Source organism: Myotis daubentonii, chromosome 7, assembly GCF_963259705.1.
Source record: "Myotis daubentonii chromosome 7, mMyoDau2.1, whole genome shotgun sequence".
NCBI classification, from domain to species: domain Eukaryota; kingdom Metazoa; phylum Chordata; class Mammalia; order Chiroptera; family Vespertilionidae; genus Myotis; species Myotis daubentonii.
In genome coordinates, this window is record NC_081846.1 from 33,035,344 (window position 1) to 33,063,175 (window position 27,832).

At 40.1% G+C, this 27,832-nt stretch overlaps 1 protein-coding gene across 17 annotated transcripts in view; it reads right to left on the minus strand.

The window, feature by feature from the left end:
• The window catches only part of USP40 (ubiquitin specific peptidase 40), a 78,012-nt gene that overhangs the window by 12,051 nt on the left and 38,129 nt on the right, over nt 1–27,832 (minus strand). For 8 of the 17 annotated variants that reach the window (XM_059703582.1, XM_059703581.1, XM_059703587.1 and 5 more), the window contains 12 exons: nt 27,069–27,139; nt 26,073–26,389; nt 23,578–23,701; nt 21,998–22,055; nt 19,069–19,122; nt 18,342–18,430; nt 14,644–14,730; nt 9,701–9,737; nt 7,227–7,291; nt 4,877–5,047; nt 2,416–2,542; nt 574–668 (listed from right to left, as the gene is read on the minus strand). In XM_059703582.1, the coding sequence (XP_059559565.1) occupies nt 574–668; nt 2,416–2,542; nt 4,877–5,047; nt 7,227–7,291; nt 9,701–9,737; nt 14,644–14,730; nt 18,342–18,430; nt 19,069–19,122; nt 21,998–22,055; nt 23,578–23,701; nt 26,073–26,389; nt 27,069–27,139 (1,295 nt within the window). Of the gene's footprint in view, nt 1–438; nt 479–573; nt 669–2,415; nt 2,568–4,876; nt 5,048–7,226; nt 7,292–9,700; nt 9,738–14,643; nt 14,731–18,341; nt 18,431–19,068; nt 19,123–21,997; nt 22,056–23,577; nt 23,702–26,072; nt 26,390–27,068; nt 27,140–27,832 lie in introns of those variants that run through there. The other 9 variants (XR_009453771.1, XM_059703593.1, XM_059703584.1 and 6 more) reach the window with 8 other exon arrangements.

A 27,832-nucleotide genomic window follows, 5' to 3' on the forward strand; every position in this document is an offset into this window, starting at 1 on the left:
AGGAAGAAGGGATGTTCACTTCAGTCCAACAATAGTAAGATGCTTCTGAAACATTTAGTGTTGTATTCAATTTAGTCTTTCCATTTGGACAAAACACTCTTTCTCTATGAATATTAACACACAAGAAGACACTATAATCTGACATAAAGTTGATATTCTGACCTGGGAAATGGATACTGCCTCTTTAACAACATATAACACATGGATCACAATGATACAAAAACAATGTAAAGGTTAAACTGAATGTTTTACAAATGTTTCAATAAATCATGTTTACCTAAAAGGTAAAAATAAACATAAGCTGCAAGTCACTGAGGGTATATCTGAATGAAAGCACAGCATGCCTGTCAGAGGAGGAGGAATGAGAGCCGCAAGGGCAGCTGGCGGAAAGAAGACCAGGGAGCTGAGCCGTGTGCGTGTCGCCTGCTGGGTACTTACCACTGAACATGGCATGTAACACATGCCATATCAGAACAGACTGTAAGTGAGGGAAGAGGAGATAGAAGAATAGATTAATATCTCACTGGAAGCAGCCAGACCCCCACTCAGGTACGCTGCAGGGAGAAGTCTGACCTGAGCCTTCAGCTCGCCTAAGGTGGCATCTTCTGAGATTTTGACGTCTCCCAGGTAGCGGAGGGGAACATCCGCATGCACATCACCAGCAGCACCTACAGAGGACAGAGCCAGATGTTAGAAAGGAGCTTAAATGCATTTATTTCATATTTTTAAAATATATGCCATGTTTTGATGTTGTAAATACTTTTAATACAATTCCATTCATGTAACTCAGAATCAGTTCCTCCAATTCAGGCCTCCTGCCTTTGGAGGGGAGGAAGCTATTGGCACAGGACCATGGCTTTCTCACTGGTGGGGGTTTGAGGAATTTCACACATGTGTCTACTAGAACGTTCTTTTTGATACTCCTTCCTCAAAGAGTACTTTGCCCTTATTCTTTGTATCACCTTCCTGTTTCTCACATCACACCTATCCCACCTGTTTCTCTCTCTGTTTTCTTGCGAGTGTATAAAGACTACGACAGTCAGGGGAGGGCAGACCTGCATGCTCATTGTCTGTCAAGTATGTGGCAGGGTGGGTGTCATGTGGTTGATGTTTACTGACAGAGTCCTTGAGAGTAAGAAGGCCTTCTACATTTGTTATAAAAAGGGGGAAATAAAACACTATCTCATCTAAAATCCTGGGTATAAAAGTTGGCAACTAAATTTAAAATTCAGAATAATTTAACTCATTTTTGCTTTAATTGAATCTCTTAGTTTATTGTTGGGCATACTGCTAATATACAACAAAATTAGATTGTAAATAAGTTAAAACAAAAAGCTTCATGAATGGTTTTTCTTGTATCTCAAGGACACCAAATGCTAACATACTTTTTGGAAACTCCGGATTTAAAAATGTTTCTCATGTTGTTATATAAAGAAGGACTATCAGACAATGATCCTGTTTCTTCACTTTCATGGAGAAACTCACTGATTAAACACACCTTTTAAGTTTGTAGAAAACTCTATATGTAACTATTATTCTATTACCATAGCATTTTTAGAGTTAGTTAACACATCTAATATGACCCAACCAAAAAATAACTTAATGCTAATTTCATAGCCAATTCAACATGAAATTATTTTATTGGTCTAAACATGTATTCTTAACTTCAAAGAGTAAGGAGAGAAGAACTTGATTCATTTTTAGTAGTTTCAATACTGAGGTTTAAAAGATAAAAAAGAAATGTAAGTATATAATACTTTACCCCCCCAAAAAACAAAGCTAAATAACTAAATAAAGCATGATTAACAATATATAAAGAGTTGATCCTAATAATATATCTACAGTTACAAAGGAGACTGATTGGTGTTTTCTTTATAACGAAATGGAAACCCACTGTTGACAATGGAAAATCAAACTCGCTGCCTGTGATTTCTTGCTCATCGTGACATGTGCTGAATTCTCTCTGTGGAGAAACCACTTGGAAGCAAAGCAGAGCGTATATACTGTTCAGAAGGCAGTGAGGGCGTGGAATGCCCTGCAGGCAGTTCAGGGGGGCGGGGGGAGCGGTAAAGGGTGCAGGGTACAGGGTGCAGGGGACAGACTCCAGCCCTGCCTCTGTCCCAGCTGCCTCCATATCCTAGTCTACCAGGAGAACCCTGAGAGAGGGCATAAAAATTCCTTGAAAAAATATACTGACATAAAGACTTTAACAAATTGTACCTTATAGCGAATGGTTGGTTTTAAAGCACTGCATAAAAGGATGGTGTTACTGCTTTGGAGTGACTTGTGGAATAAATAGGTTGATTTTCAACCGTACATTTAAAAAAAGAAATAAATGTCATTTGCCCTCAGAGCAGAAGCAGTCGTTCTATTTTCTTTAGGACACGTGGGCCACTGCGATTCTGTTGTTCTCACCTGGGGTGGAAGTAGCTCTCCAGACCCCGCCTTGAGAAGGGGCACAGTTCGTCTGGTCCAGGTGTCTCCTCCCCTGACTCTTGGGCCCCGGAGGCTGGTACCACCAGATGGGCACGTTCAGGAGACCCTGGAGAAGGGAGCATTTCTCACTGCTGTGAGGTACACAGATGAAGTGAACTTCCATTGCTACTTCCATAAAGAGGAACATCTTGACAAAAAGTGTTCCCAAACTTATTGTTTTTCCTTTCAGATGTATAACTGCTATATATTACACTTTTGTTTTTACAATCAAAAAGTTTAAGTGATAAAAATAAGACTAAATGTTCATTGTTTAGAAATAGCTCACTAGTTACAGACATGAGCAGTATAAACAAAATAGAAAATGTTTGACAGAACCAACTATATAAATATATTCAGGCCCCGTGAGAGCAGCAAGGGCCCAGGTCCGGCTGTTTTCATTCATTCGAGTTCCCAGGGGAACTTGAAAGAATCAACAGCCTAATGGTCTAAGTTGGATTCCTGTACACACACTACAGGAAATAAGCACATTTCCTTAAACCTGTCTTGTAATTTTAGTTTTACTAATTAACTGGTTCTTCACTAACCTTTTTTGTCTGTTAGTAAAGAACTTTGTTTTATTAGGGATTAAAGATGTTACAGAAGATGAGAATGTGAAAAAACCATGATATATTTCAAGAAATGCATATTAAAATAACTTGTTTATTAAGTAGGTGAAGATTAATAAACACTCAATCTCCATTCAATGAAATAAATAAGTATAAATCAGAAAAACAAAATTCTATTTTTTTACGTATCAGACTGTCAAAAACCAGAAAGTTTAATAATATTCTATATGTTGTTGAAAGTATGGGTAAATTGGTGGCAGAAGTATAAACTTGTAGCAGAGTTTTTGGAGAGTAATTTGAAATTGTCATAATTTAAATGCCACGCCCTAGACCTGCCATCCATGGTGAGAATTTGCCTTCTGATGGACGAGCCCCGAGACAAAGTCACGGGTACAAAGACAGTCACTGCCAATTGTTGATGGCAGCAGAATAGAGCGGTAGGTCTAGGAATTTATTCTGTAGATAAATGGACATTTATAATATTTTTTGCAGTGTCATTTATATTAACAAAAGACTGTAAGCAACCGAAATCTTCTTTGAAAGAGACTGGTTAAATTATAGTACCTCCATACAATGGGAGATATAGATACCACCTATAGAATGAGATGACTTGATGTGTATTGCTACACATCAAGGTGGGTGGGCAAAGGTGGGTTTACAGTTGCAATGCAAACAATAAATTAGTAAATAATAATACAAGAATAATTTTGTATTTCATGTACTCATAATTGTAAACCTACTTTTATCCACCCCTATATATGGGTAACAAATATGTATATATGCGCTATGTACACACACAGACTTACTTGTGTGTTGACACAGAGGCATCTGGCTACCTCTGGAGGGACACACTGAGTGGCTGGGGGGCAGGGAGGATAGTTATTTTTCCTGGCTCAGCTTTTTATACACTTTGAATTTTGTATCATGAGTATTACCAATTCAAATATTAACTTTAAAGAGCATGTATGTAAAATACCACAGAACTTCATGAAGTCATGGAAAAGAATAAGGTAGGTCTGTATGTGCTGAAAAAAACCAACAGATATAAAACACTGTATCGAATATGATCCCCTGTATGGAAACTTTAAATATATATGCATATATTTACACTCAGCATACAAACAGGTATCACTTTTCTTCTTGAAAGGACAAGTAAGTTAATTGTGGCTCTTTCTGGGGAGAAAGACATAGAAGAAACTTTTGTTTTTCATTTTATATAGCCTTCTAGGCTGTGTGAATTTTCTAATCATAAGCTAATGGATATCAGAGTACTGGAGTTTGGGGTCAACTTTTAAAAAAAAAATCTTTACATATGTACACATTAAAAATACAAATAAGTAATTAATGGGTTTAGAAAATGGGAACATGCAGTGTTTATGAAAGAGGAGGAAAAGGAGCCCTCATATCTGCTGGTAGGACTGTAAATCTAGTACAACTCTCTGGGAAAACAATTTGGCAACATACATTCTCAAGTCTTTAAAAAGTTCATGCCCTTTGACTTGTTAATGCCATCTTTAGAACTATCTGAAGACGATTCCGTTTTTCAGTACTATTATAAGAAAAAATTTAAAATAAGATAAATTTCCAACAATGAAGATAAAAAGTGAATTAAACTGTGATAAGTCATACATTGTAACTGTTTCAGGTTCACAAATAGAAAAGGTAGAAAATAAAACTGTATATACAACTGATTTTATAGGAAGGAAATACCTAACATGTAAAATATGATGGCTGTGTCTGGTAGACTTTGGGGTAAGTTCTTTGTTCTCTTTCTGACTGTCGACAGAGACAACAATAACCATTATTCACAGTGTCTATTGGAAGCAAAGTCTTACCGGAGAAGGAAGTTTTCCTTCAGTTAAAAGCAGAGTGTCTCCAGAACATAGCATAAGCTCTTTCAGTGTTGCATCCTGGGAATACGGAAATTCTTTTTTGTTACTTGTGACTTCTGCAAGGAACAAACAGACCACTGGACTTTTGTTTGTGAACCCTATGCCTCTATTACCCTTGAAATAAATAAATGAATAAATGATAAAGCAGATGTTGAATAGAAAATAGGCTTATAAAACAGTCTATTATTATATATCAAATTATGAGTAGGAACTATAAGTATCATAGAAGATTAGAGGAAAGGGAGAGGTGAGAAATAATGAGACTGATTTACAGAAGATGACATTTTAGTTAAATAATGAGACTGATTTACAGAAAATGACATTTTAGTCCAACCTAAAAAGATTCGTTGGATTTGGAAAGGTGAATGAAACAAGAGAAGGAATTTCTCATGAAAAAGTGAACAAAGTCAAAGTCATGTCAAGAATAAGTATGGGCCTTAGCCGGTTTGGCTCAGTGGATAGAGCGTCAGCCTGCGGACTGAAAGGTCCCAGGTTCGATTCCGGCCAAGGGCACAAGCCTGGGTTGTGGGCTCAATCCCCAGTGTGGGGCATGCAGGAAGCAGCCGATCAATGATTCTCTCTCATCATTGATGTTTCTATCTCTCTCTCTCATTCTCCCTTCCTCTCTGAAATCCATCAATAAATATATTTTTTAAAAAAAGAATAAGTATGGCTTGGTTAGGGAAGAGCTTAGACTAGACTGATTAGAGTGGACAGTATCAGAGTAACGGGGGGGGGGGGTTAGGGGGGCTGGACGGGAAGGTGGTCACAGATCAAAGGGATGTGGAATAGAAAAAAGGGAGCTTTTAGTTCCTTTGTAAACAGCCACTCAAGACTTCTGAGGAGGAGTTTTTGAAAATCAATCTGGCTGCTACATGCATAACACACTGAAGTGGGGAACACCTGGGCTCAGGGAGGCCAGTTGCAATAATTTAGGTAAAAGGAAAAATAAATGGCTTGAACCAGGAGACCAGAAGTGGACTCAGGAAGGAGTGGAAAAACTGACAGGCCTTTGAAGGCCGAGCCCAAACAAGAAGGCGGCAGGTAAGTTGGATTGGCCACATTTCAGGCTGAAAAAGATCAGGATGGGAAAGACAGGCAGCAAATCAGGAAGAGAAAGCAATTTTGAGGGTAATGAGTTTGCTCTAGACAGTTTTAGAACTGTTTGATACCAATTTGGGACTTAATAGAGAAGAAAATCTGGAAACTATGTGACTACATATTACTCTCGACATCCAAACTATACTAGTATGTCTTGAAGATTCTTTTTTTTTTTTAATATATTTTTATTGATCTCAGAGAGGAAGGGAGAGGAAGAGAGAGATAGAAACATCAATGATGAGAGAGACTCATTGATCGACTGCCTCCTGCACGTCCCCTACTGGGGATTGAGCCTGCAACCAGGCATGTGCCTTTGACCGGAATAGAACTCAGGACCTTTTAGCCCACAGGCTGACACTCTATCCACTGAGCCAAATCGGCTAGCGCCTGAAGATTCTTTAGGTCCACTTCTTACTCTGGGCAGTCAAATCCCTGTCCAAGATTCAAGAGGGCCCTCTCTCCATACTGTTATTGACCACGACACAGCAAAGAGTGTTTGAGGGATGATCCCAGTACACCTGCTTCAATCAACCTCTGTTGATGTTCACTGCCACTGTATATTACTGAACAGAAGCAGGCAGATAGGGGAGGGGTGGCTGACCACGTTTCACTGTCTAAACGTTCTCACAAAGCTTCATTTTGGGTCTACTTCTAATGCCGTGAGGTTGAATGCTATTTGGATAAGATTAACCAGACCCCACCTATCCTGTGATACAATCATTCCTAAGGCTACCCTAAGAGTTTGGCTGGATCTAGAGATGTAGTTAAGATCAGAGCCTAAGTGATTGGTTGGTAAGATGAATTCTGCCATCAACTCTGAGATTAAAATATTCAGGTTTCAAAATTCAGAGTGTATCTCCAAATTCTTTCATTAGTTCAAATGTCTTCTGTTCGCTAAAGTTCTCTGCTTCCTAATGAAGAACCACCATTCCCAGGAACACACTCTCTTACCAAAAGAGGACTTAACACAGATGTCAGAAATAGTCCCACTCGGCTGAGACCTTCTCTCTGAATGCTCTCAAATAACTACAGGGAGGGAAGAGTAAAGGTGGATGCATGTATACATTTTTGAATCCTAAACATATTAAATCTTTCTCTAGAATTTATTCATGAGTTAGGATGAGTATCCTGTATGAAAATACCATATAAACACAATCATTTTAAAGAGTGAAATATATAAAAATAACCTTACTTCTTCACACAAAGGCTCCCCAGCTTCATAGCACCAATCCATTTTCCTTAAGTGCCACGTATCACCTGTGAAAGAAGCAGAATCAGAATGAAAAAAAATTCACAAGAATGTGTTTTAAGAGTTTGTCAGGAATGACCCTTCTGGGTAAATGAAAATTGAATGGGATTTGATCTAATAATTAACTAATTTTTTTAAAAAAATTCCCTCGCCTCTCTGGTGTGCCTCAGTGGTTGAATGTCAACCTATTGAACCAGGAGGTCACAGTTTGATTCCCAGTCAGGGCACATGCCTGGGTTGTGGGCTTGATCCCAGTGTAGGGCAGGAAGCAGCTGATCAATGATTCTCTCTCATCATGATGTTTCTATCTCTCCCTCTCCTTTCCTCTCTGAAATCAATAAAAATATATTTTAAAAAATGAAATCAATAACAATATATATTTAAAATAACATTCTCTCTTCCAGAGCATGAAAAATAAGTTGTTTCCCCAATTTGGTTAATCTCCTATTTCACCAAGAATAGATGTATAACTGTGTATCCTATATAATAAGGAGGTAATATGCAAATTGACTGTCACACCCTTGCACACAAGATGGCCATGCCCATGTCATCACAAGATGGCCGGCAGGGGAGGGCAGTTGGGGGAAATCGGGCTGGCAGGGGAGCAGTTAGGCGTCGATCAGGCTGGCAGAGTGGTTAGGGGGTGATCAGGCTGGTGGGCAGAAGTGGTTAGGGATTATCAGGCAGGCAGGCAGGTGAACGATTAAGAGCCAGCAGTCCCGGATTGTGATCGGGCCTAAACTGGCAGTCGGACATTCCCCGAGGGGTCCCAGATTGGAGAGGGTGCAGGCTGGGCTGAGGGACACACCCCCTCCAGTGCACAAATTTCACACCGGGCCTCTAGTAATTATATATTTGCAAATGAAAACACTTGCTACTATTACATGATAGCTATGTTACGCCTTTGTTTACATGTATACACATATCACACATGAGTATAAGTATATGTACATATACATATAAGTACAGAAGTTAAGTTTCATTTCACTGTCTTGGCTGAAAGTATATGCTAACATTGCTCAGCAACTGATAATGTGTTCAGCAAAACTGGTGCTATCCAATTAGCGGTTAATCTAACAAAAAATAGTACTTTTGGAATACACTTAATAAAGTTGGTATAACAACACTTATAAATGTAAACAGTTTAATTAAATTTCTGTTTTTCACATGCTTGCTGCACTGAGGAAATGGGAAGAAAATTTTTTGAAGGGAGCCGAGTCGAGCAGAAATTGGAAATCCTGGTTATTAAATTAAACAGCAACATCTTAAAAATAGTCAATTCCCCCACCCACTGAAAGAAACTACAGCCAGAGGAATAAACCTAGATCTCATATTCTTCCTGCATAGGCCATAGGTTTTGAATCCCAATACTCTTCTTTGCAGACCCTTTTTGTCATTAATTCTAGTTTTAAATACAGTTAAGGCCGAAACCGGTTTGGCTCAGTGGATAGAGCGTCAGCCTGTGGACTGAAGGGTCCCAGGTTTGATTCCAGTCAAGGGCATGTACCTTGGTTGCGGGCACATCCCCAGTAGGAGATGTGCAGGAGGCAGCTGATTGATATTTCTCTCTCTCATCGATGTTTCTAACTCTCTCTCTTCCTTCCTCTCTGTAAAAAATCAATAAAATATATTTTAAAAAAATACAGTTAAGATTTACAAGAATATTTAACTTAATTTAAGTATATATATTTTTTGCAAACACACCAGTAAGTTAAAAGTGAACACCATTACTTCATAGCACAGCAAGATGGGAAGAGCTCGGGTTCTGAAATCAGAGAGACTGTGTAAATTACACTTGCTGTGTAACTCTGGGCAAGCCATTTAACCATCCTCAGCCTCTGTCCCGTCCTCTGTAAAATGGGAACGGGGATGATCCCTGCTGGGAACACTGTTGTCAAGATGAAATGGGACAATGCATAGAAGCTCCAGAGCACATTACCTTCCCTTCCAGACAACAAATGCAGTCAGAGAGTGGCAAAGCACTCCAATGAAAGCAGTGTGATGCTCGCTGGCTGGGTTCCCCTGGTAGCTACTTCAGACATCCTGCATTTGTGTTTTCATTCATATGACATTCCCTAATCTATACTAAAACACACAGGTATGAAGCACAATCACCAACATTCTGAATCAATGAGGTTTAAACAAAACCAGCGAAAGATTGGAGTGATTCCACAAGGTAATCTTAACTTCATCTCTTTTATGTCTTTGTTGGATCCTCAGTGGTCAGCTAATTTACAACTAGTGTTCTTCCAGCTTGCAAACAGAATCAGGAGAACTTATTATGTACAGACAGATATAAAGTGTAACAGATAACCCTGAGAAAAAAAGGGCTGAAACATTTTCATTAGGCTTGTAAGTACTTTCTTATAAGTCAAGGATGTGGATAAGATTCTACATCATCATGGCCTGTAACTTACCTGGTAGGCCAAATTTCTCCAGCATTATCTTCAAACACTGTAAAAAAAAAAAAAAAAAAAGTATGTTCATTAGTTTCCTGTTTCAGAGTTACAATATTGAAAGAAACAACCTCTTGGGATCCTGGGGCCTATTTAAGTCTGATCAAATAGATAATACACATAGTTAAGAAGATGACCGAAAAAGCTCTCCTTCGTAAGAGCTAGAGGGAAAAACCCCAGTTATGTTTTGAGAGAAGACCAGGAATGCTGTTGTGGGTGTGCTGTAATTTGGGATGACAATCAAACAACCATGTAGCAGCTGGTTATGTAAGCCTGGAATTTTGAGGTGAGATCCAGTCTAAGAATTGAGCCCTAAGGTGCTCATAGCTGGAGAGAAGAGGAAGTAGCAAACTGAGAAGGGGCAGGAAGGGAAATCTGAAGAGCTGCAAGGAACAGTCATCACATATATACCATGCTGCCGAGAGAGAGGGAGAGAGATGAAGACTGAGAACCGCCCGCTGCACTTGGTAAGAGCTGTTTCGGTGGTGTGGTGGGAACAAGTTTGCCTGCGATGAGAACAGAAAGATACACACATCGCTCCTTTGTAAAGATTTGTGATTTTCTTTCTTTGAAATTAAAAACAAACACAACACTCAAATTCAAAGAGAGAATCTTAAAAGCAACAAGTGAAAATGAAAAACTCAAAATGAAAAACTCCAAAAATATTTTCAGCATGTAACAAGAGTAAAGGAACTTACTAAAAAGGTGTTTTCTCATGGAACTCTTTAACCACATGCAGAGGATCGTAAAATGACCCTCAAGTCTCACTCATTGCTGCAGCCATTCGTGTTTGTCAGTACCCCAACCCACTTCTCGTCTTGTATCCCAGATTCTTTTTTTTTTAATTAAATCTTTATTGTTCATATTATTACAGTTGTTCTTTCTTCCCCCCATAGCTCCCCTTCACCTGGATCCCATCCACCCTATGCCCTTACCCCCCCCCCCCCACTGTCCTTACCCATAGGTGTACGATTTTTGTCCAGTCTCTTCCCGCACCCCCCATTCCCTTCCCCCCCCAAGAATAGTCAGTGCACTCCCTTTCTATGCCCCTGATTCTATTATAATCATCAGTTTATTCTGTTCATCGGATTATTTACTTGGTTTTTAGATTCACTTGTTGATAGATGTGTTTGTTGTTCATAATTTGTATCTTTACCTTTTCTTCTTCTTTTTTTTAAAAAATATATTTTATTGATTTTTTACAGAGATGAAGGGAGAGAGATAGTTAGAAACATCGATGGGAGAGAAACATCGATCAGCCGCCTCCTGCACATCTCCTACTGGGGATGTGCCCACAACCCAGGTACATGACCTTGACTGGAATCGAACCTGGGACCTTTTAGTCCGCAGGCTGACGCTCTATCCACTGAGCCAAACCAGTTTCAGCCTTCTTCCTCTTCTTAAAGGATATCTTTCAGCATTTCATATAATACTGGTGTGGTGGTGATGAATTCCTTTAGCTTTTCCTTATCTGTGAAGCTCTTTATCTGACCTTCAATTCTGAATGATAGCTTTGCTGGATAAAGTAATCTTGGTTGTAGGTTCTTGGCATTCATCACTGAATATTACTTGCCACTCCCTTCTGGCCTGCAGAGTTTCTGTTGAGAAATCAGCTGACAGTCCTATGGGTACTCCCTTGTAGGTAACTGCCTTTCTTTCCCTTGCTGCTTTTAAGATTCTCTCTTTGTCTTTTGCTCTTGGCATTTTAATTATGATGTGTCTTGGTGTGGTCCTCTTTGGATTCCTTTTGTTTGGGGTTCTCTGCGCTTCCTGGATTTGTAAGTCTATTTCTTTCACCAGGTGGGGGAAGTTTTCTGTCATGATTTCTTCTAATAGGTTTTCAATATCTTGCTCCCTCTCTTCTTCTGGCACCCCCATAATTCAGATGTTGGTACGCTTGTAGTTGTCGCAGAGGCTCCTTATACTATCTTCATATCTTTGGATTCTTTTTTCATTTTGTTTTTCTGGTTGGGTGTTTTTTGCTTCTTATTTCAAATCTTTGACTAGATTCTTGCGATCCTCTAGTCCAGGGGTGGGCAAACTTTTTGACTCGAGGGCCACAATGGGTTCTTAAACTGGACCGGAGGGCCAGAACAAAAGCATGGATGGAGTGGTTGTGTGAACTAATATAAATTCAAAGTAAACATCATTACATAAAAGGGTATGGTCTTTTTTTTTCCCTTTAGTTTTATTCATTTCAAACAGGCCGGATCCGGCCCGCGGGCTGTAGTTTGCCCATGGCTGCTCTAGTCTGCTGTTGGAACTCTGTATAATATCCTCTATTTCAGTCAGTGTATGCTTAATTTCTAGTTGGTCCTTTTTCATAACCTTGAGGGTCTCACTAGATTTATTAAGGGTCTCACTAAATCTATCGGCGGTTTCTAGAAAATTCTTGAAAAACGTTATAACCGTGGTTTTGAACTCTGTATCCAGTAGTTGGCTTTCCTCCATTTCTGTCATTTGTGATCTGTTTCTTTGTCTCCGCATTTTTTATGCTTCCCTGTGTTGATAGAGTGGCTTTGTGTGCTAGGTGTCCTATAGGGCCCAGTGGCTCAGCCACCTCATTACCTGAGGTGGACACTCTTGGTGCACCCCTTTGTGGGCTGTGTGCTCAGTCTTGTTGTAGTTAAGCCTTGATTGTAGTTGGTATCACTGGGAGGAACTGAACTCCAGGCCAATTGTCTGTGAGAATCAGCTGTGGTTATGGTGGGAGAACTTCTGTGCCGGAGACAGCCTTCTGGGGCAAGACTTGCTTCAGTGGGGCTTTGGTGCTCACTGAGTCTGCCCCCTGAGTGTGTCCCTTATGGATCTGAGGAGTTGTAATCTGGATGGTCCCACTCTGACCACTGGGTACCCTGCTCTTGGATCTCTAAGGAGGTGCTAATTTAGCCTCTGCCTGAGGCTACCCAGCAGGAGCTACAGAGAGATCTGCAGATTCCTCTTCTTTGTTTGGGGTTTGGAGGTGCCCAGATGAGGCCCAGCTGTGAAGCAATGCAAGCTGCTATGGGGCCTTGGGCCTTCTTTTGGATGTTCTGGGTCTCTCTGACCCAGCTGCAGTTTGTTAGGTAATTTCAGATTGCAAAGGGCCAGGGCATTCATATGCAAAAGCCTCTATGAACAGCTTGGGTGGGGCAGGGTCTCAGGGAATCAACAGGGTGGAGCAAACAGCTATAGCTAATCCTCAGCTCTGCCCTAAGAGGCCCCAGGTCTCAGTGTCCTGGTAATCGCTGCAAGCACCTCTGAGAGAAAGCCGCCTTTGAGTTCCTACCGATGCCAGACAGTCCAGTTTCTCCCTGTATGAGTCTGGGTCCCCAGAGACTCGCCCGGAACTGGCGTTCAGAGCAGTCGGGAGCTTGTATCTCCCTCCCAATTGAAAAAAACAACTGCGTCCTCAGTTGCCAGCCTTTCCACGTGTGCCTCCGTACCTGCACTTTACTTCCGCACCTCCTCAGTGTGCTTTTCTCTTTCCTTCTAGTTGTAGAATTTCCACTCAGCCAGCCTTCCTGTGGTTCTGGATGATGTCCGTTTTGTCTTTTAGTTGTATTTTTGAAGTGGTTATGTGTGACAGCAATTTCCAGTATTTACCTATGCTGCCATCTTGGTTTCTCCTAACCCAGATTCTTTTGAAGGAAATGTCAGGTATCATATAATATCATTTATTAATATTTACATAAAGATAAACATCCTTAAAAAAATAACCCTAAAACAATGACATTTAAAAAAAATTAAGAATTCTTTAATAACAATTATCTAGTCAGTGTTCAAATTTCCCTACTTTCTTCCAAACTATTATTAGTTCTTCTGATTTGAATTAAGGGCCAAATGAAGTCCACAGCCTGCCCTGCTTGCTGTTTCTCCTAAGATAAGATCTTTTAACCTACAGGCCCTCTCGCTGTAGCCGATTTCTTGAAGAGTTTTCCACTTTTGGACTGTGCTGACTGTACTTCTAGGTTTGATCAGACTCAGGCTGTTTGGGGGTTTTGGGGGGCAAGAAAAGCATGGGTAGTGTTAAACTTCTATAATGCCTGAGTGTTGTCCTTTTTGGGTTGTGCGCAGGCTTTCAGGATCACTGCCTTCAGGCGTCATTCGGAGTTGAAAAACTGAGAGTTTAAAATTCTTTCTTTTTATTGGTTGGGATTGTTTATTTAAAAACCTGTTATCATTCTAGTTGCCCTGCAGTATAGTCTGTAAAACAAAAACAGGACAAATGCTCGATACTTTCCTTCATGGTTCCCAAGCATCCACTTTGTTACCCATCGGTACCTAATGAAGATGGCATTTTTAGGGTCATATGAACTCAGACTATATATACCAGTCAACTTTCATGACCATTCCCACTGAGGTCCAAGCTGTCTCATCTTTGACCAGAGGCAGCCTCTTCAAGTTGGCTTCTGTTTCTTTGCCAATGCCAGTCATCTTTGCTGGCTTCTCTGCTTTCTGTTCTGACAAGATGCTCTATCTCTCTCTCTCTCTCTCTCTCTCTCTCTCTCTCTCTCTCTCTCTCTCTCACACACACACACACACACACACTCACATTTCTACCTCTGTGTATGTAACTGTATGTGTATATAAAGTAAAAACAAAGGAAATATGCCACAATGTTCATATTATGGGATAAGATATGATGAGGGGTTTTAATGTTTTTTAAAAATCTATTTCTACATATTCCAAAGTTCTATGATCAACATTATTGATAATAATAAAAAATAATCTAATGTAAAATTCCAGTTTGCTCACCAATTTTCAAGCTCCCAAAACTACTCCTTTAGTGGATACACAGAATTATTTAAAGTATATTATGTAAACCCCTAGCCTTAGGACCTCAAAATCCTAATACAGGTTATTCCTGTTCCCCATATCAGACACCCACAGACTCCCCTCCTCCCCCAAGTAAAATAACTTACTTCTCTCACAGAGATTGTTTCTTCTACTATGATTTCCATCTCTGACCCAGGCTGGATATCACTTCCCATAGCGAAAAACAGGAACAGCTAAGATTGAGACATAGTGTGAATGCAAATCAGTCTAAATTTTAAAATTCTACAAATGTATTATTTACTCCCAAAAAAGAAAAGTTTCATGTAACCCATGAAACTTTAATAAAAATATCAAATTATGTAAAACAAAACTATGTTGGGTAATATAATGTAACAATTTAAATAATAATCTCAACTACCTAGAAATTTAAGATGCTTCATCACCAATGTTTTTACTCCTAAAAACATCTCTCATAGATATTCTTTATTCTTCCATGATCTCCATCTTTCTTGGTCACTGCAATTACTATACACTATAAGCGTAACTGTTTTTCTCTGAATCATTTGGTTTCTGTCCATATACTATGATTCCCAAGACTCTACAGGAAAAATGTGAGTCTGATCTCTTGTCAACTCAGCTGCTTAGAGCCCTATTTTCCTTACCCTTTTAAAAAATATGTCTTTATTGATTTCAGAAAGGAAAGAGAGCGAGAGAGAGAGAGAAAAATGTCAATGGTGAGAGAATCATCGATCGGCTGTCTCCTGCATGCCCCCTATGCTGGATCGGGCCCAAAACCCAGGCATGTGCCCCGACAGGGAATCGAACCATGACCTCCTGATTTATAGGTGGATGCTCAACCACTGAGCAACATTGGCCGGGCCTACTTTTCTTTGTAACTCAACTTCACATGTCACGTTTTCCTTCTCCAGCTTGTTCAGGGAAGAAGAAATTATAAAGAGGTGGCTGGAAAACGAATGAAGTGGATCCAGGCAGAGGGTTCCTGATATGAACCAGCTAACCTCGACACAGTCTTAACAATAAGGACATAAATATGACTTTGGGACTGTAATGAAAGTTTACTAAATAGGTAGGGCTTCTGGCAAAGTCAAACAGATGGTATTTATACAGGAAATGAATACTGATAAAGACCAAGCTGTTGTGAGATATTATTGCAGAGAAATTACAACCAGAATTAATATTCTGTATTTCATTAAATCTAAAATTTAATTAGCTATTACTCATTGCTTTATGTACCGCGAAAAAAGAAAACACAGTGCTGGCTATAACTGTAGGATGCCATGGACAAAAGATGCAGCCTAATCTCACAGATGTTAAAAGTTGGGGGGAAAAGGGCACATTTCAGAATTTCTGAAATATGGTTGAAACTGGTAGCCATAACATTCCCCTTAACCAGTTTTCACAGAAAAAGAACCTTATGACTATGCTTTGACATAGTATTTTTTATTTACAATCTTTTATTCTCACTCGAGGACATACTTAAAGAGAGGAAGGAAGAGAGAAACATGGATGTGTGAGAGATATATTGATCTTCCGCATGTGCCCTGACCTGGAAATCGAACCCAGCTATATGCCCTCACAGGGAATCTAACTGGCGACCTTTTGGTGCACTAGACGACACTCAACCAACTGAGCAACACTGGCCGGGCTAGTATTTTTTATTTAAATACAGTATTCCTAAAATAAAAGGTTATCATTTAAGGAAAATAAAATGTTTAAGAATTACAGTTTTACTGGAATAGTTAAGGTATCCTATCTAATAAAAGAGAAACATGGTAATTGGCGTACGACCGCTACCCTTCCCATTGGCTAATCAGGGCAATATGCAAATTAACTGCCAGCCAAGATGGCGGCCAGCAGCCAGGCAGCTTGAAACTAACATGAGGCTTGCTTGCTTCAGTGACGGAAGACTCCAACTTTCTCTGCCTGACTTGCCAGCCTCTCAGCTGCAACTCTAAGCAACTATGTTGCAAATATAGAAGCTAAACAAAACCCCCGAAACCTGCTTTACTCAGTCGGGCTTCAGCCAGCTGGACTGCAACATTGTATCAAATACAGACGGTAAACAAAGGCCAGAAACCTGTTTTCAGCAGCCGAGGCCTCAGAGCTAAAGCTGGCCCAGAATAAAAAAAAAGAAAAAAGAAAAAAAGGAGCTGTTGGGAGCTTCAGTCACCCGTCAGCCTGAAAATGGCCCTCAGCCCCTCAGCCAGACTGGCCAGGCACCCCAGTGGGGACTCCCACCCTGATCTAGGACACCCTTCAGGGCAAACCAGCCAGCCCCCACCCATGCACCAGGCCTCTATTCTATATAGTAAAAGGGTAATATGCATCCCAGCACTGGGATCAGCGGAGCTGCGAGGCCTCCCGGCACCGGGATCAGCGTGACAGGGGGCAGCGCCCAAACCCCCGATCGCCCTGCGGCTCTGTGTGTGACAGGGTGCAGCGCCCCAACCCCCTGATTGGTCCTGCTCTGTGGGTGATAGAGGGCGGTGCCCCCCCCCCCCCACAGGCCCTGCTCTGTGTGTGACGGGGTAGAGCCATAACCTCCCCATCGGCCCTGCCCTGACTGTGACAGTGGCGGCGCCCCAACCCCCGGATTGGCCCTGCTCTGTGGGTGATAGAGGGTGGTGCCCCAACCCCCTGATCCGCCCTGCTCTGTGTGTGACAGGGGGCGGTGCCCCAATCCCCCTGATGGGCCCTGCTCTGTGAGTGACAGTGGGGAGCTCCTCAACTCCCTCATTGGCCCTGCTCTGTGTGTGACAGGGTACGGAGCCCCAACCCCCCTGATGGGCCCTGCTCTGTGCTTGACAGGGGGCAGTGCCCCAACCCCCTGATCCACCCTGCTCTGTGTGTGACAGGGGGTGGTGCTCCAACTCCCCTATTGGCCCTACTCTGTGCATGACAGGGGGGATTTCCTCAACCCCCTGATCGGCCCTGCTCTGTGCGTGACAGGGGGTGGCGCCGCAACTTCCCTATCGACCCTGCCTTGAGTGTGACAGGGGGCGGTGCCCCAACCCCCCAATCGACCGTACCCTGAGCGTGACTAGGGGTGGCATCGCAACCTCTAGATCCGCCCTGCTCTGTGCATGACAGGGGGCGGCGCCCCAACTCCTCAATCGGCCCTGCTCTGAGCCCGACTAGGGGCTGCACCTAGGGATTGGGCCTGCCCTCTGCCACCCGGGAGCAGGCCTAAGCCAGCAGGTCGTTATCTCCCGAGGGGTCCCAGACTGTGAGAGGGCACAGGCCGGGCTGAAGGACCCCCTCTCCCCCCCGAGTGCACAAATTTTTGTGCACCGGGCCTCTAGTCCTATATAATAAAAGCCTAATATGCTAAGTGTCCAGTCGTCCCTTCAACCCATCAAAGCGTAATATGCTAATGATATGCTAAGGCCACTCAACCGCTCCCTAGGACGTGCACTGACCACCAGGGGGCAGACACTCGAAAGGTCAACCAGTTCCTAGGATGTGCACTGACCACCAGGGGGCAGACGCTCTGACCAGTAGGTTAGCTTGCCGCTGGGGTCCAGCCAATTGGGACTGAGCGAGAGGGCCAGATATGCCCTGGAGCCCTCTCGTGGTCCCTCCCCGCTGGCCAACCTCCTGCGTCCCTCCCTGGCCCCGATCGTGCACTGGTGGGGTCCCTCAGCCTGGCCTGCACCCTCTCACAATCCAGGACCCCTCAGAGAGCCAGTTTCAGCCTGATCGTGCAGGCCAGGACGAGAGACCCCATTGGTGCACGAATTGGTGCACTGGGCCTCTAGTGAATTATAAAGTGAAGAACTGACTGTGGGCAGGTAGGTGTGGTGGCCAGGCGATCTCATGTTACCTGAGAGGAAGTTGGTGCTCTTCCAGGACAGAGTCCCAGTGAACTCCCCATCTTCAGTTCTGCTTCCTTCAACGTATAAGTGTCTGGCACTACAAAAAATTTTTATAACAGAATGAATATTATTCATTCCTACCTTTCTGGGCAAAATACTATACTTAAATCAATTTTTCTTTTGAAAATCAAGAATGTCAAGAAAGAGAAAGTTGCACTCCATGAAAAAGGGTTATATATATTATTGTTATGTTTGATTTTCTATTTCCAAATGCTAGAATATATTATTCCTGTTATCTGTACAGCAATGCTAAGATATGAGGTGACTATGAATATTCTAGAGTCTACTGTCAATAATTAGACTCAATTACATCTAATGACAAGTGTTACAGAGGCTAGAAGAAAGACTCTATTCCATAATAGATATCTCAATAAAGTTAGCAAATTAAAAAACTGACAATAAATCTACAAGGATAAAAGTAGATAAAAAACCCATGACTAAAATGAGGATCAGCTAATCGGAAAGACAGCTGTTTCAAAACAGAAGTGTCTGAATTTTGGTTAAGATATTCTGTAACATATGAGTAAGACACCTGGATGAAAGTATGTCCTATAAATCAATTTCTAAAAGGTAATTAAAGAATATTAGGTATTGGAAGCCATCATTTAAAGTAAAAGTGTTAAGAAAGTTAGCATGAATATGTGTCAGCTTTTGAAAGCTACCACAAAGATTTACCTGGACAAAGAAGCTTCCCATTTCTATCAATAGGTCTCAAACAGCTGTTCTCAGCTACAAGTAAGAAGAAGCTGGTCAGTGCACCAAAGAAAGGAAACTCAAGAGCCTCTACTGTGTTAATTAGCAGGAAGCTATGATAAGCTAAAACAAAAACAATCCCTCCTTCCCCCAACAACCAGAAAACAAGTACAGGCAGTCTTCACTTTGTACTGCAGTAGCACAGGACTGTAAGAATGCCTTGCAAGCTGAAACGGTGCAAAGCAATCTTAACAGTGAGAAAAATTACAATTTTCTTGCCCTTTAAAAGATATTGTCTTATTTCTTTGAGTAAAACATGTCAATAGTGTAAACAGGGCTTGCTTTCTTCAGCTCCTCATATGACTTATGCTACACAGTGAGCATCTTTTCATTTCACAGCAAACTGTCATACTCAGATTTCTAAGTTTGGATCAGCTTCCAATATTTTACATTTTGTGCTTTCACTCATGAAATATGCCCAAGAGCCCTTTTAATGTGAACTGTTTTTTTTGCTAGCGTCACTTCTCCTGGGACAGCTTCATTCTTTCTGTCACAACCACGGTCCTCACTTCTGTGGATAAGTGCCCATTCATAAGTTCCTCCACCTGCGTGGCTAGTCTCTTGAATGACTGCATGTCAACACCTCCATGTCAGCTACTACTTCTATCACTCCATGTGCTTTGTTTCTTTGCAGCACTTTTCTCTTGGTTGGCCAGTTTGATGACCTGTCCTTATAAAATGTCACATGGGTTTACCACTGGGAGAAAAGGAGACAACGAACTCTACACACTCTACTGTCTGTGTGGTGAAATTAATGATCAGACATGCAGTGATGTACGTTTGTTATTTCTGTAGTGATCTGTGGACTGAAGCTGGGAGCCACGTTTGTGCTTTACGCAATTACGCAGTTAAATCCAGTGGTAGCTGGAATTTGAACTGTGTTTCTAGGTCACTGTTACATAATAAACTGTGATAACTGAAACTTGTGCACATAGGAACTTTGCAGAGACTGTCTCTTTAAAATATTAGGTGATTTTTTTATGCCCATTAAATGGATTAGGGCAGGTGTGCCCTATTTTTGAGGATGCAAATTCCTGTTTTGTGGGAAGGAGCACACCAGGTTTGGTCCAATCAGAATTCTTACAAAGTTGGACATAAAGTGGGGAGGTTGGGAGGGTGGAACCTTCTGAGAGGGAAAGTATGGCATGGGTCTTAGAAGTCCTAATTTTATTAGATGTTGGCAGAATCTCCTTTCTGAGATTCTTGAGTTCTGTATCCTATACTATAGTCATATGAAACTAGCATATAATTCTAATACAAATTTTTTTTGTTAATCCTCACCCAAGGATAATTTTCAATTTATTCTCCCCCCTCCCCCCCAAAAAACCACCTTCTAGGATTTTGAGTGAGATTGCATCGGATCCACAAATTAATTTTGAGAGAATTAGCCTCAGCAATATTGTGTCTTCCAACCCAAAAACATGGGACATCTCTCCATTTATTCAGGTTGTTTTTATTTTTCACAGCAATGTTCTCTAGTTTTCAGTGTACAGGTCTTGAACACATTTTGTTAAATTTATCCCCAAGTATTTTATGATATCTTATTCTAAGTGTTTTCTTAATTTCATCTTCCATTTGTTTTTGTTACTAGCAGGTAAGCATACAATGGACTTTTGTATATGATTTGAATTCCTAATAAACTCACTTATTATTTCTAGTAGCTTTTTAATAGAATTCTTAGGATATACAAATGGACCATAGCACATCAACAGTGCTCACCATCACTGCATAAGGAAAATACAATAGAACACACCATGATCTACCAATTCATATTCACTAGAATGGCTATAATAAAAAATACAGCGCAACTAGTGCCCTGACATATTACTGGTTCAGCCACTTTGGAAAATAATATGGCAGCTTCTTATAAAGCTAAACATAAATTTGCCATTTTTTTATGCCAGCAATTCTAATCCTGCATAAAACAGGATGTCCACACAAAGACAGTGTTTATAGCAGCGGTCGCCAACCAGTGATCCGTGGACCACTGGTGGTCCATGAAGTCTGAACGGTTGGCAACTGCTGGTTTATAGCACACTATTCATAAAAGCCAAAAAGTGAGTGAATCAATCAACTGGTAAATGAATAAACAAAATGCAACATATCATAGAATGGGATACTAGGAAAAGGAACAAATTACTGATACACAGTAAATCATGGATGAATCAAAAAATGGAGTGCTAAGTGAAAGAAGCCAGACATAAAAAAACAACTTATTATATGGTTCCATTTACATGAAATGTCCAGAAAAGCAAATCTAGACAGATAGAAAGTAGGTGAGTGGTCATCAGGGGCTCAGAATGTGAAAAGGAATGAGGGATTGTTTTGGAGTGATGGAAATGTTCTAAAACTCAATTACAGTAAAACTCTATACCTCAACTAATAATCACTTAATTAGGCTTCCAACAGGTATTTGATATATAAACTGTGGTATATAAACTGTACCTCAATAAAAGACTGTTAAAGAAAACCCAATGCTGAGTGAATAGTGAATTCATAGAATGCTATACTCAGTATCTTAATTTATGTAAGTGTAAAAACACAATATACACATACACATATATAAGGGAACATAATATATACAATATGAGTCCACAGACTAGACACACACCCAAATCAAATATAGTGGTTGCAACTGGGGAGGGAGAGAGAGTAGGTCTGAGGAGGACACAGAGGGCTTTGTAATGTTTCAAACAAAAACAAATACATGCAAAATGTTAACATCTGTCCATTTTGGGTGGTACGTGCATGAGTATTCCCTAAATTATTTTGTGTACTCTCCCATAATTTTTTCAATTAAAAATCAAAACTAAATTAAACCCCAAAGCCAAAAGCAAACATAAATGATTACCTAGTTCCTTCATTAATTTTAATTCCTTTATGGCTTTAATTCGAATATCAAACACCACCTAAAATAGAGAAATAAACTAATGACTGTGTATAAGTTGAAAACAGTGGAAGGAGAAGAAAATGGAGATTGTCAGTGAGTGCATGTACAGATTGAATTATTAATTACCTGATATTTGGTAGTTTTTGCCTACTTAAAAAAAATTTTTTTTCATCCCTGAAATTCCTTTTCTCTCTTCTACAAAGTCAAAATAAAAAACTTAGATTTTAATGGTCAAGTTTTTACCAAACTGATGTTGACTGGAACAGAACTCGTATAGAGAATCAGAGAAACAATTCTAGCTAGAAAAAACAAAAACTGACAAACCAGTAACCTTTTTGATGAGAGGAAACAAAAGAAATTTCAGGTCATCACCTTCCTTTATGTTAAGAATGATATATTCAGTGCCAATAAGCATAAATTACATAAAAATGTATAATACTAACCCAAGGGCACTATTTAAAATGTTTAAATTACTTTATCTTAGAACTGTTTTCATTTTAGTTTAGGCTAACTACCTCTAGGGCAGCGGTCGCCAACCGTTTGGACCTCACAGACCACCAGTGGTCCACGGACCACCGGTTGGCAACTGCTGTTCTAGGGCATAAAATTGTGAAAATTTAGGGGTAAAACTGATGTCAGAAATCCACTCTACCCTCACACACTGTGCTAAGAAGGTTCAGGGATTTCACCAAAGTCTCCCACTTAGGGTCAGGGTGGTAGGTCTTAAACTTTCCCCTTTACTATACCAACAAATAGTAATGCACCTTAAGAAATCATAATACTCACAGAAAAGAAATCATTCTAATGGTTCTTTTAATGTTATAGAAAAAAAGCAATGAACTGAGACTACATAAATAAAAAAAGATGTTTTCTGAAATAATGTTTAAGGAAATTAGTATCACAGTCTTCAAATGAAAGACTGGAGGACACCCTTTTAAAGAGAGGATGGCTTTATATAGAGCAGTGGTCGCCAACCTTCAGACCTGACGGACCACCAATGTCCACGGACCACCGGTTGTTGACCACTGCTCCAAAGGTTTCCTTAAACCAGCAGTCACCAACCTTTCAGACCTCACAGACCACTGGTTGGCGACCACTGATATAGAGCACAGAGTATAATGTAGAGCAATTTCAGTTAAACTTAAAAAACAACACAACACAAAACATATATACCTGTTTTAAAAATTACCAAAATGACCCTTGAAAACAGCATTTCACATTTTGATAAAGATAAATATACGTTCATATTTTGATATAGCATTATATATTTGACAACAAAGCCAGAGGATTCCATTCCAGTTAAATAGCTAACTCCCACTTTCTAATTCTAGGCTTTGGAGGGGGAAAAAAGGCACATATTTTCTTGAGATATGCCAAGGACTAATAATAAGTAAACAAGCAATAATCAAGTATTAAAAATAAAATATTGATTTCTTAGGATTTAGAAGTCTGAAACTTTTCTGAAAGAGTAAGGTATTGCTTTCTAAATAAAATTGTTAACTAAAACACTGTCAACTAAACTTTAATTATAATCTACTCACTGTGTTAACAGTTGCTGATATTTTAACTTGCTCCTCTTCAGATTCTAATTGACATAAATTATTAACTTGGACCCAGTCAACCTCATTCACAGTAGTGATCCATTTCCCTTGTTTGGTCAACAAACTGTAGGTAAAAGATGTTTAAAAAAAAAAGTGTCTTTACAAAGCACCTTTATGGATCAGGAAGAATCAGAAAATCAATACTGTTTCTCTGGCACCCCTTCTAAAATCTGCCTCTGTCCCTTAATGTGACTCACTGAAGGTGACCAACTTCTACTGAGCTGGCTTTATGAAAGCTGACTCTTTTTAGGACAGTGTCAGGCAGTACTCTATGGAGTTTATATTCTATGGAATCTATATTAATGACTCAGATATTCTTTGACTTAGACAAATAATTTGTTGCTACACTTTTCAAAGAGAACTGTTGTAATTGAACAATCAGCTGTTGACTTCTGCCTGCACACTTATAACAGTAGGAGGGCTTTAAGAGCAGCTTGCGCAAGGCCCACCCACAGGACTCCGATTTAATAACAGGACAGCCATGTACAGTTGTGCAGACCGACACTGCATCAAAGTGCCACAGCTAAGGGGTATCACTTATATCATACACACTGAATACTTATATTTTTATTATAGAGTGCTATTTTATGATAGCAGATAGCAGTAGAGTGTCTTGTTCTAACAAGCCTTTCCTACAGGTAGTAGTAAAGGATCTTAAGAAAGAAGTGACTTCTTTCTAATTCACATGGAGGCACTGAATGGCTAGTGGAAGTCCTCTTTGGGAGTGCGTATCAGGGCCCTGAAATACAATCCTACTCTTTATTTCAGTTATTCCTATTTGGACCCCACGTGAAGTTAGCAATCCTAAATACAGCAAAGTTTTAAGCACAAAGATGTTCCCTGAAGAAACCCTTAAAATAGTGAAAAGCTGATGATGACAATGATGATGATGCTAAAATATTCAGCACTCACTATGTGCACACTCTGTAAGCACTTAACTCTTTCAATACTTACACCTTTATGAAGTTGGTACTAATTATTATTTAACTTCTTTAAGTAGGCAGAGAGAGATGAAGTAACTTGCCCATGGTCACACTGTTAGGAGGTGATAAAGCTGGAAACAGATCCAGGCAGCTGGTTCCAGAGCCCTTGTCCTTACCCACTACCTATACTGCCTCCATAGGAACAGCTGGGTATACTGTAACATTAACACTGATTCTTATGTAGAATGAGTTTTACGAAGAGTCTACAAACATGGGGAAAGCAAAATATTGCTATCTGCAAAATAACTGGCAGGTTCAAAAAGAAACATTTTCAAAACAAAAAACCAATGATCTGAGCTCAGACAAACAGGAAAGCTAACAATGACTAACATGCTTGGGAGGTGCAGTGACACTGTTGCTAGTCTCCAGTCTTTAGTTCTGTATTTCCCAAGTCCTAATAAGTGTATTACTTTAAAAAAAAAGAAATACATAATAAACTTTTTAATTAGATACACATGGTGAGGAAGTAAATGTCTGGGAAACACTTACGCAAAAGAATAATAATGATAAATGTTACACAACATTAGCATAATCACAAATGCTCCTCTGTGTCGCAGCCACTAAATAATACAGAGGCTCTGTAATCTAAGTATATTCACAGCACTGATGAAGCAGGGAACTGACTAGGTTTGTAACCTAAAGTCTCCTATATGTGGAATTTGGGGGGAGGGAGGTGTTACAGTATGTGACACAATGACTACAGAAACTGACACTCTACAGCAGTGGTTCTCAACCTTCTGGCCCTTTAAATACAGTTCCTCATGTTGTGACCCAACCACAAAATTATTTTCGTTGCTACTTCATAACTGTAATTTTGCTACTGTGATGAATCGTAATGTAAATATCTGATATGCAGGATGGTCTTAGGCGACCCCTGTGAAAGGGTCGTTAGACCCCCAAAGGGGTCGCGACCCACAGGTTGAGAACCGCTGCTCTACAGTGTCAAGACATGGATAACAAAAATGAAGAGAGGCAGTGTTTCTGGGTTCCAAATGCAACTTATGGAAACACGGGCATAGTTCCCCTATGTGGGCAGCTGGGAGGAGCTCAAGAGTCATAAAAAGGATGAAAAACTGAATTGCCGTACGAGATTTTTGTGACAAAATAGGTAAATTTAGCTATGATCTTAATATAATTCTCATAAAAAATTTCAGGAACAAACTTTGTGAGACTATGTCTTCAATTTTATAAGGAGCGCTATCAGAATTCCTCAGATAGGATTCTGCTTTATAGCCATCTAATCTTGACTGTATCTTGTTTACATCTATATTATGTACTTATCACATTACAGTATCATTTTTCTCCAACTTGCCTAACCTAGAACATTCCTACTTACAAAACACAGAACACAATGTCTAGAAATAAAAAGAAACGTTTAACTCTTAGTAAAATAAAGCTTTAGAGTTCTAAAAGTGCTCTAATTTAAATAACTTAAAATTTTTTTCGAGTTACCTGTTATTATCATTACTGGAATCCTGAATCAGAATCGAGCTTCCATTTCTGAGGCCTTGTTCTCTGAATGTCTTCTTCAAGTCCTCCTTGGGAATGGCAGTCCAGCTCTCTCCACCTACAGATGCAGTATTGCTGGTGAAGATGACACCTCCTGGAATTGCTAAGGCTGTGAATACTGTGCCCACTTCTGCATTAGCTGGGAAGACCTGTGGAGATTCTACCAACTGCCGACACTCTTCACTGCCTGTTGCCAGATGAAAAACATTTAAAAGCAGAGGTTCACAGTCGCTACCAGTGGGAATCTGGATTCCGCCAACCTACAATAATGCCAACACAACCATTAGTATAGTTTACATTTGCCAACATGAAGTCAACACAGTAACAAAAGACTCCTCTTGCAGAATAATTCTCATGTTTTTTCTTTTCAAGTGAAGTTCTCACAAATGTTTTTTAAGTATCAGAAAAATAACTTTAGATATTTCATTTGAAACTTTCTCTTAGCCGTCTTTTATTTTTTAGGAGAGAAATCTGGAGTGGGGACAAAGATGTATGAGTCCTCGGTGGTGGTAGTGAGGCCTCGGGAATAAGTGCAAGGGAGACTTCACTGAGTGGCTGAGATGTTCCTCGCCCTTTTCCTGACTTAGAAAGTTCACTCTGCTCTTACAAGTCACCTCTACTCCCTAATTCAATAGAGCTATAAGCCCCCTTCTGAGTTCCCACAGGGAATATGCACAGACACCCCCTCTCCCCAGCACTTAGTGCAGTTATACCATAAAACCTGAATCTTTGTATTTAGCTTCTGACACCTAGCCTGGCAGAGAGGAGGTGCTCAATAAATATCTCTTTAACACATAACTACTACTAACTGTGCCTAAAATTTATTAAATATTTCAGTCGTTTTCTAATACCTAATTGCCTTCACATATGCTGAATAAAATTTCATTACGACTTAAAAAATCCAAAACTATCATGAATATTTCTTCAATATTTTCTTACCTCCACTCCATTCCATACAAAGATGTCTTCCTCATCAGCAATTTCAATGTCACACAGTGTCAGATCATCTCCTAGGACGAGGAGGTAGTCAGTGAGACCATTCATCTAAAGAAAGAGCTGAGACACTTAAATATTTATTTTTTGAAAAATCTTTCCCATTAAGAAAAATTAAGAAGGTAGTAACTATATTTATTATATCACTTTTATCTTTATTTCTCTCATCACACCCTTTAGTTTTTATCCTTATGTAAGCATTTCCCCATGTTGCTGCATAAGTTTTGTGAGCATGACAGCAGGAAAAGAGTTTAATATAAAGTCAATTGTACTTAACCCTGTGAACAGAAGTAAGAATTAGGCATCAACTGGTCCCAGCTCCACTACTAATTAGCTGTTATGTCCTTGTGTACTTCAAGTCTCTACACTTCAATTTTCTCATGTATAAAATGGGGATAAAGGAATTTTGTAACAATCAAATGAGATAATTTATATAAAACATTTATCTTAGTATTTGGCAGAGTGAAGCCCAAAATAACTGTTACCACTGTGACTGCGATTATTACTGTTTTGTTGTTATTTAAAGGAAGTAAATACTTTCAAGCTCTCAAAGTACATTTGTTTGTTTTGCTACAAAATGTGAATCTAAGAGTTGGGTTAAAAAATCATGCTACATAGCCCTGGCCGGGTGATTCAGTTGATTGGAGCACTGTCCTGTACACCAAAGGTTACAGGTTCAATTAATTAACAAATTAATTTGGTACAGAGGC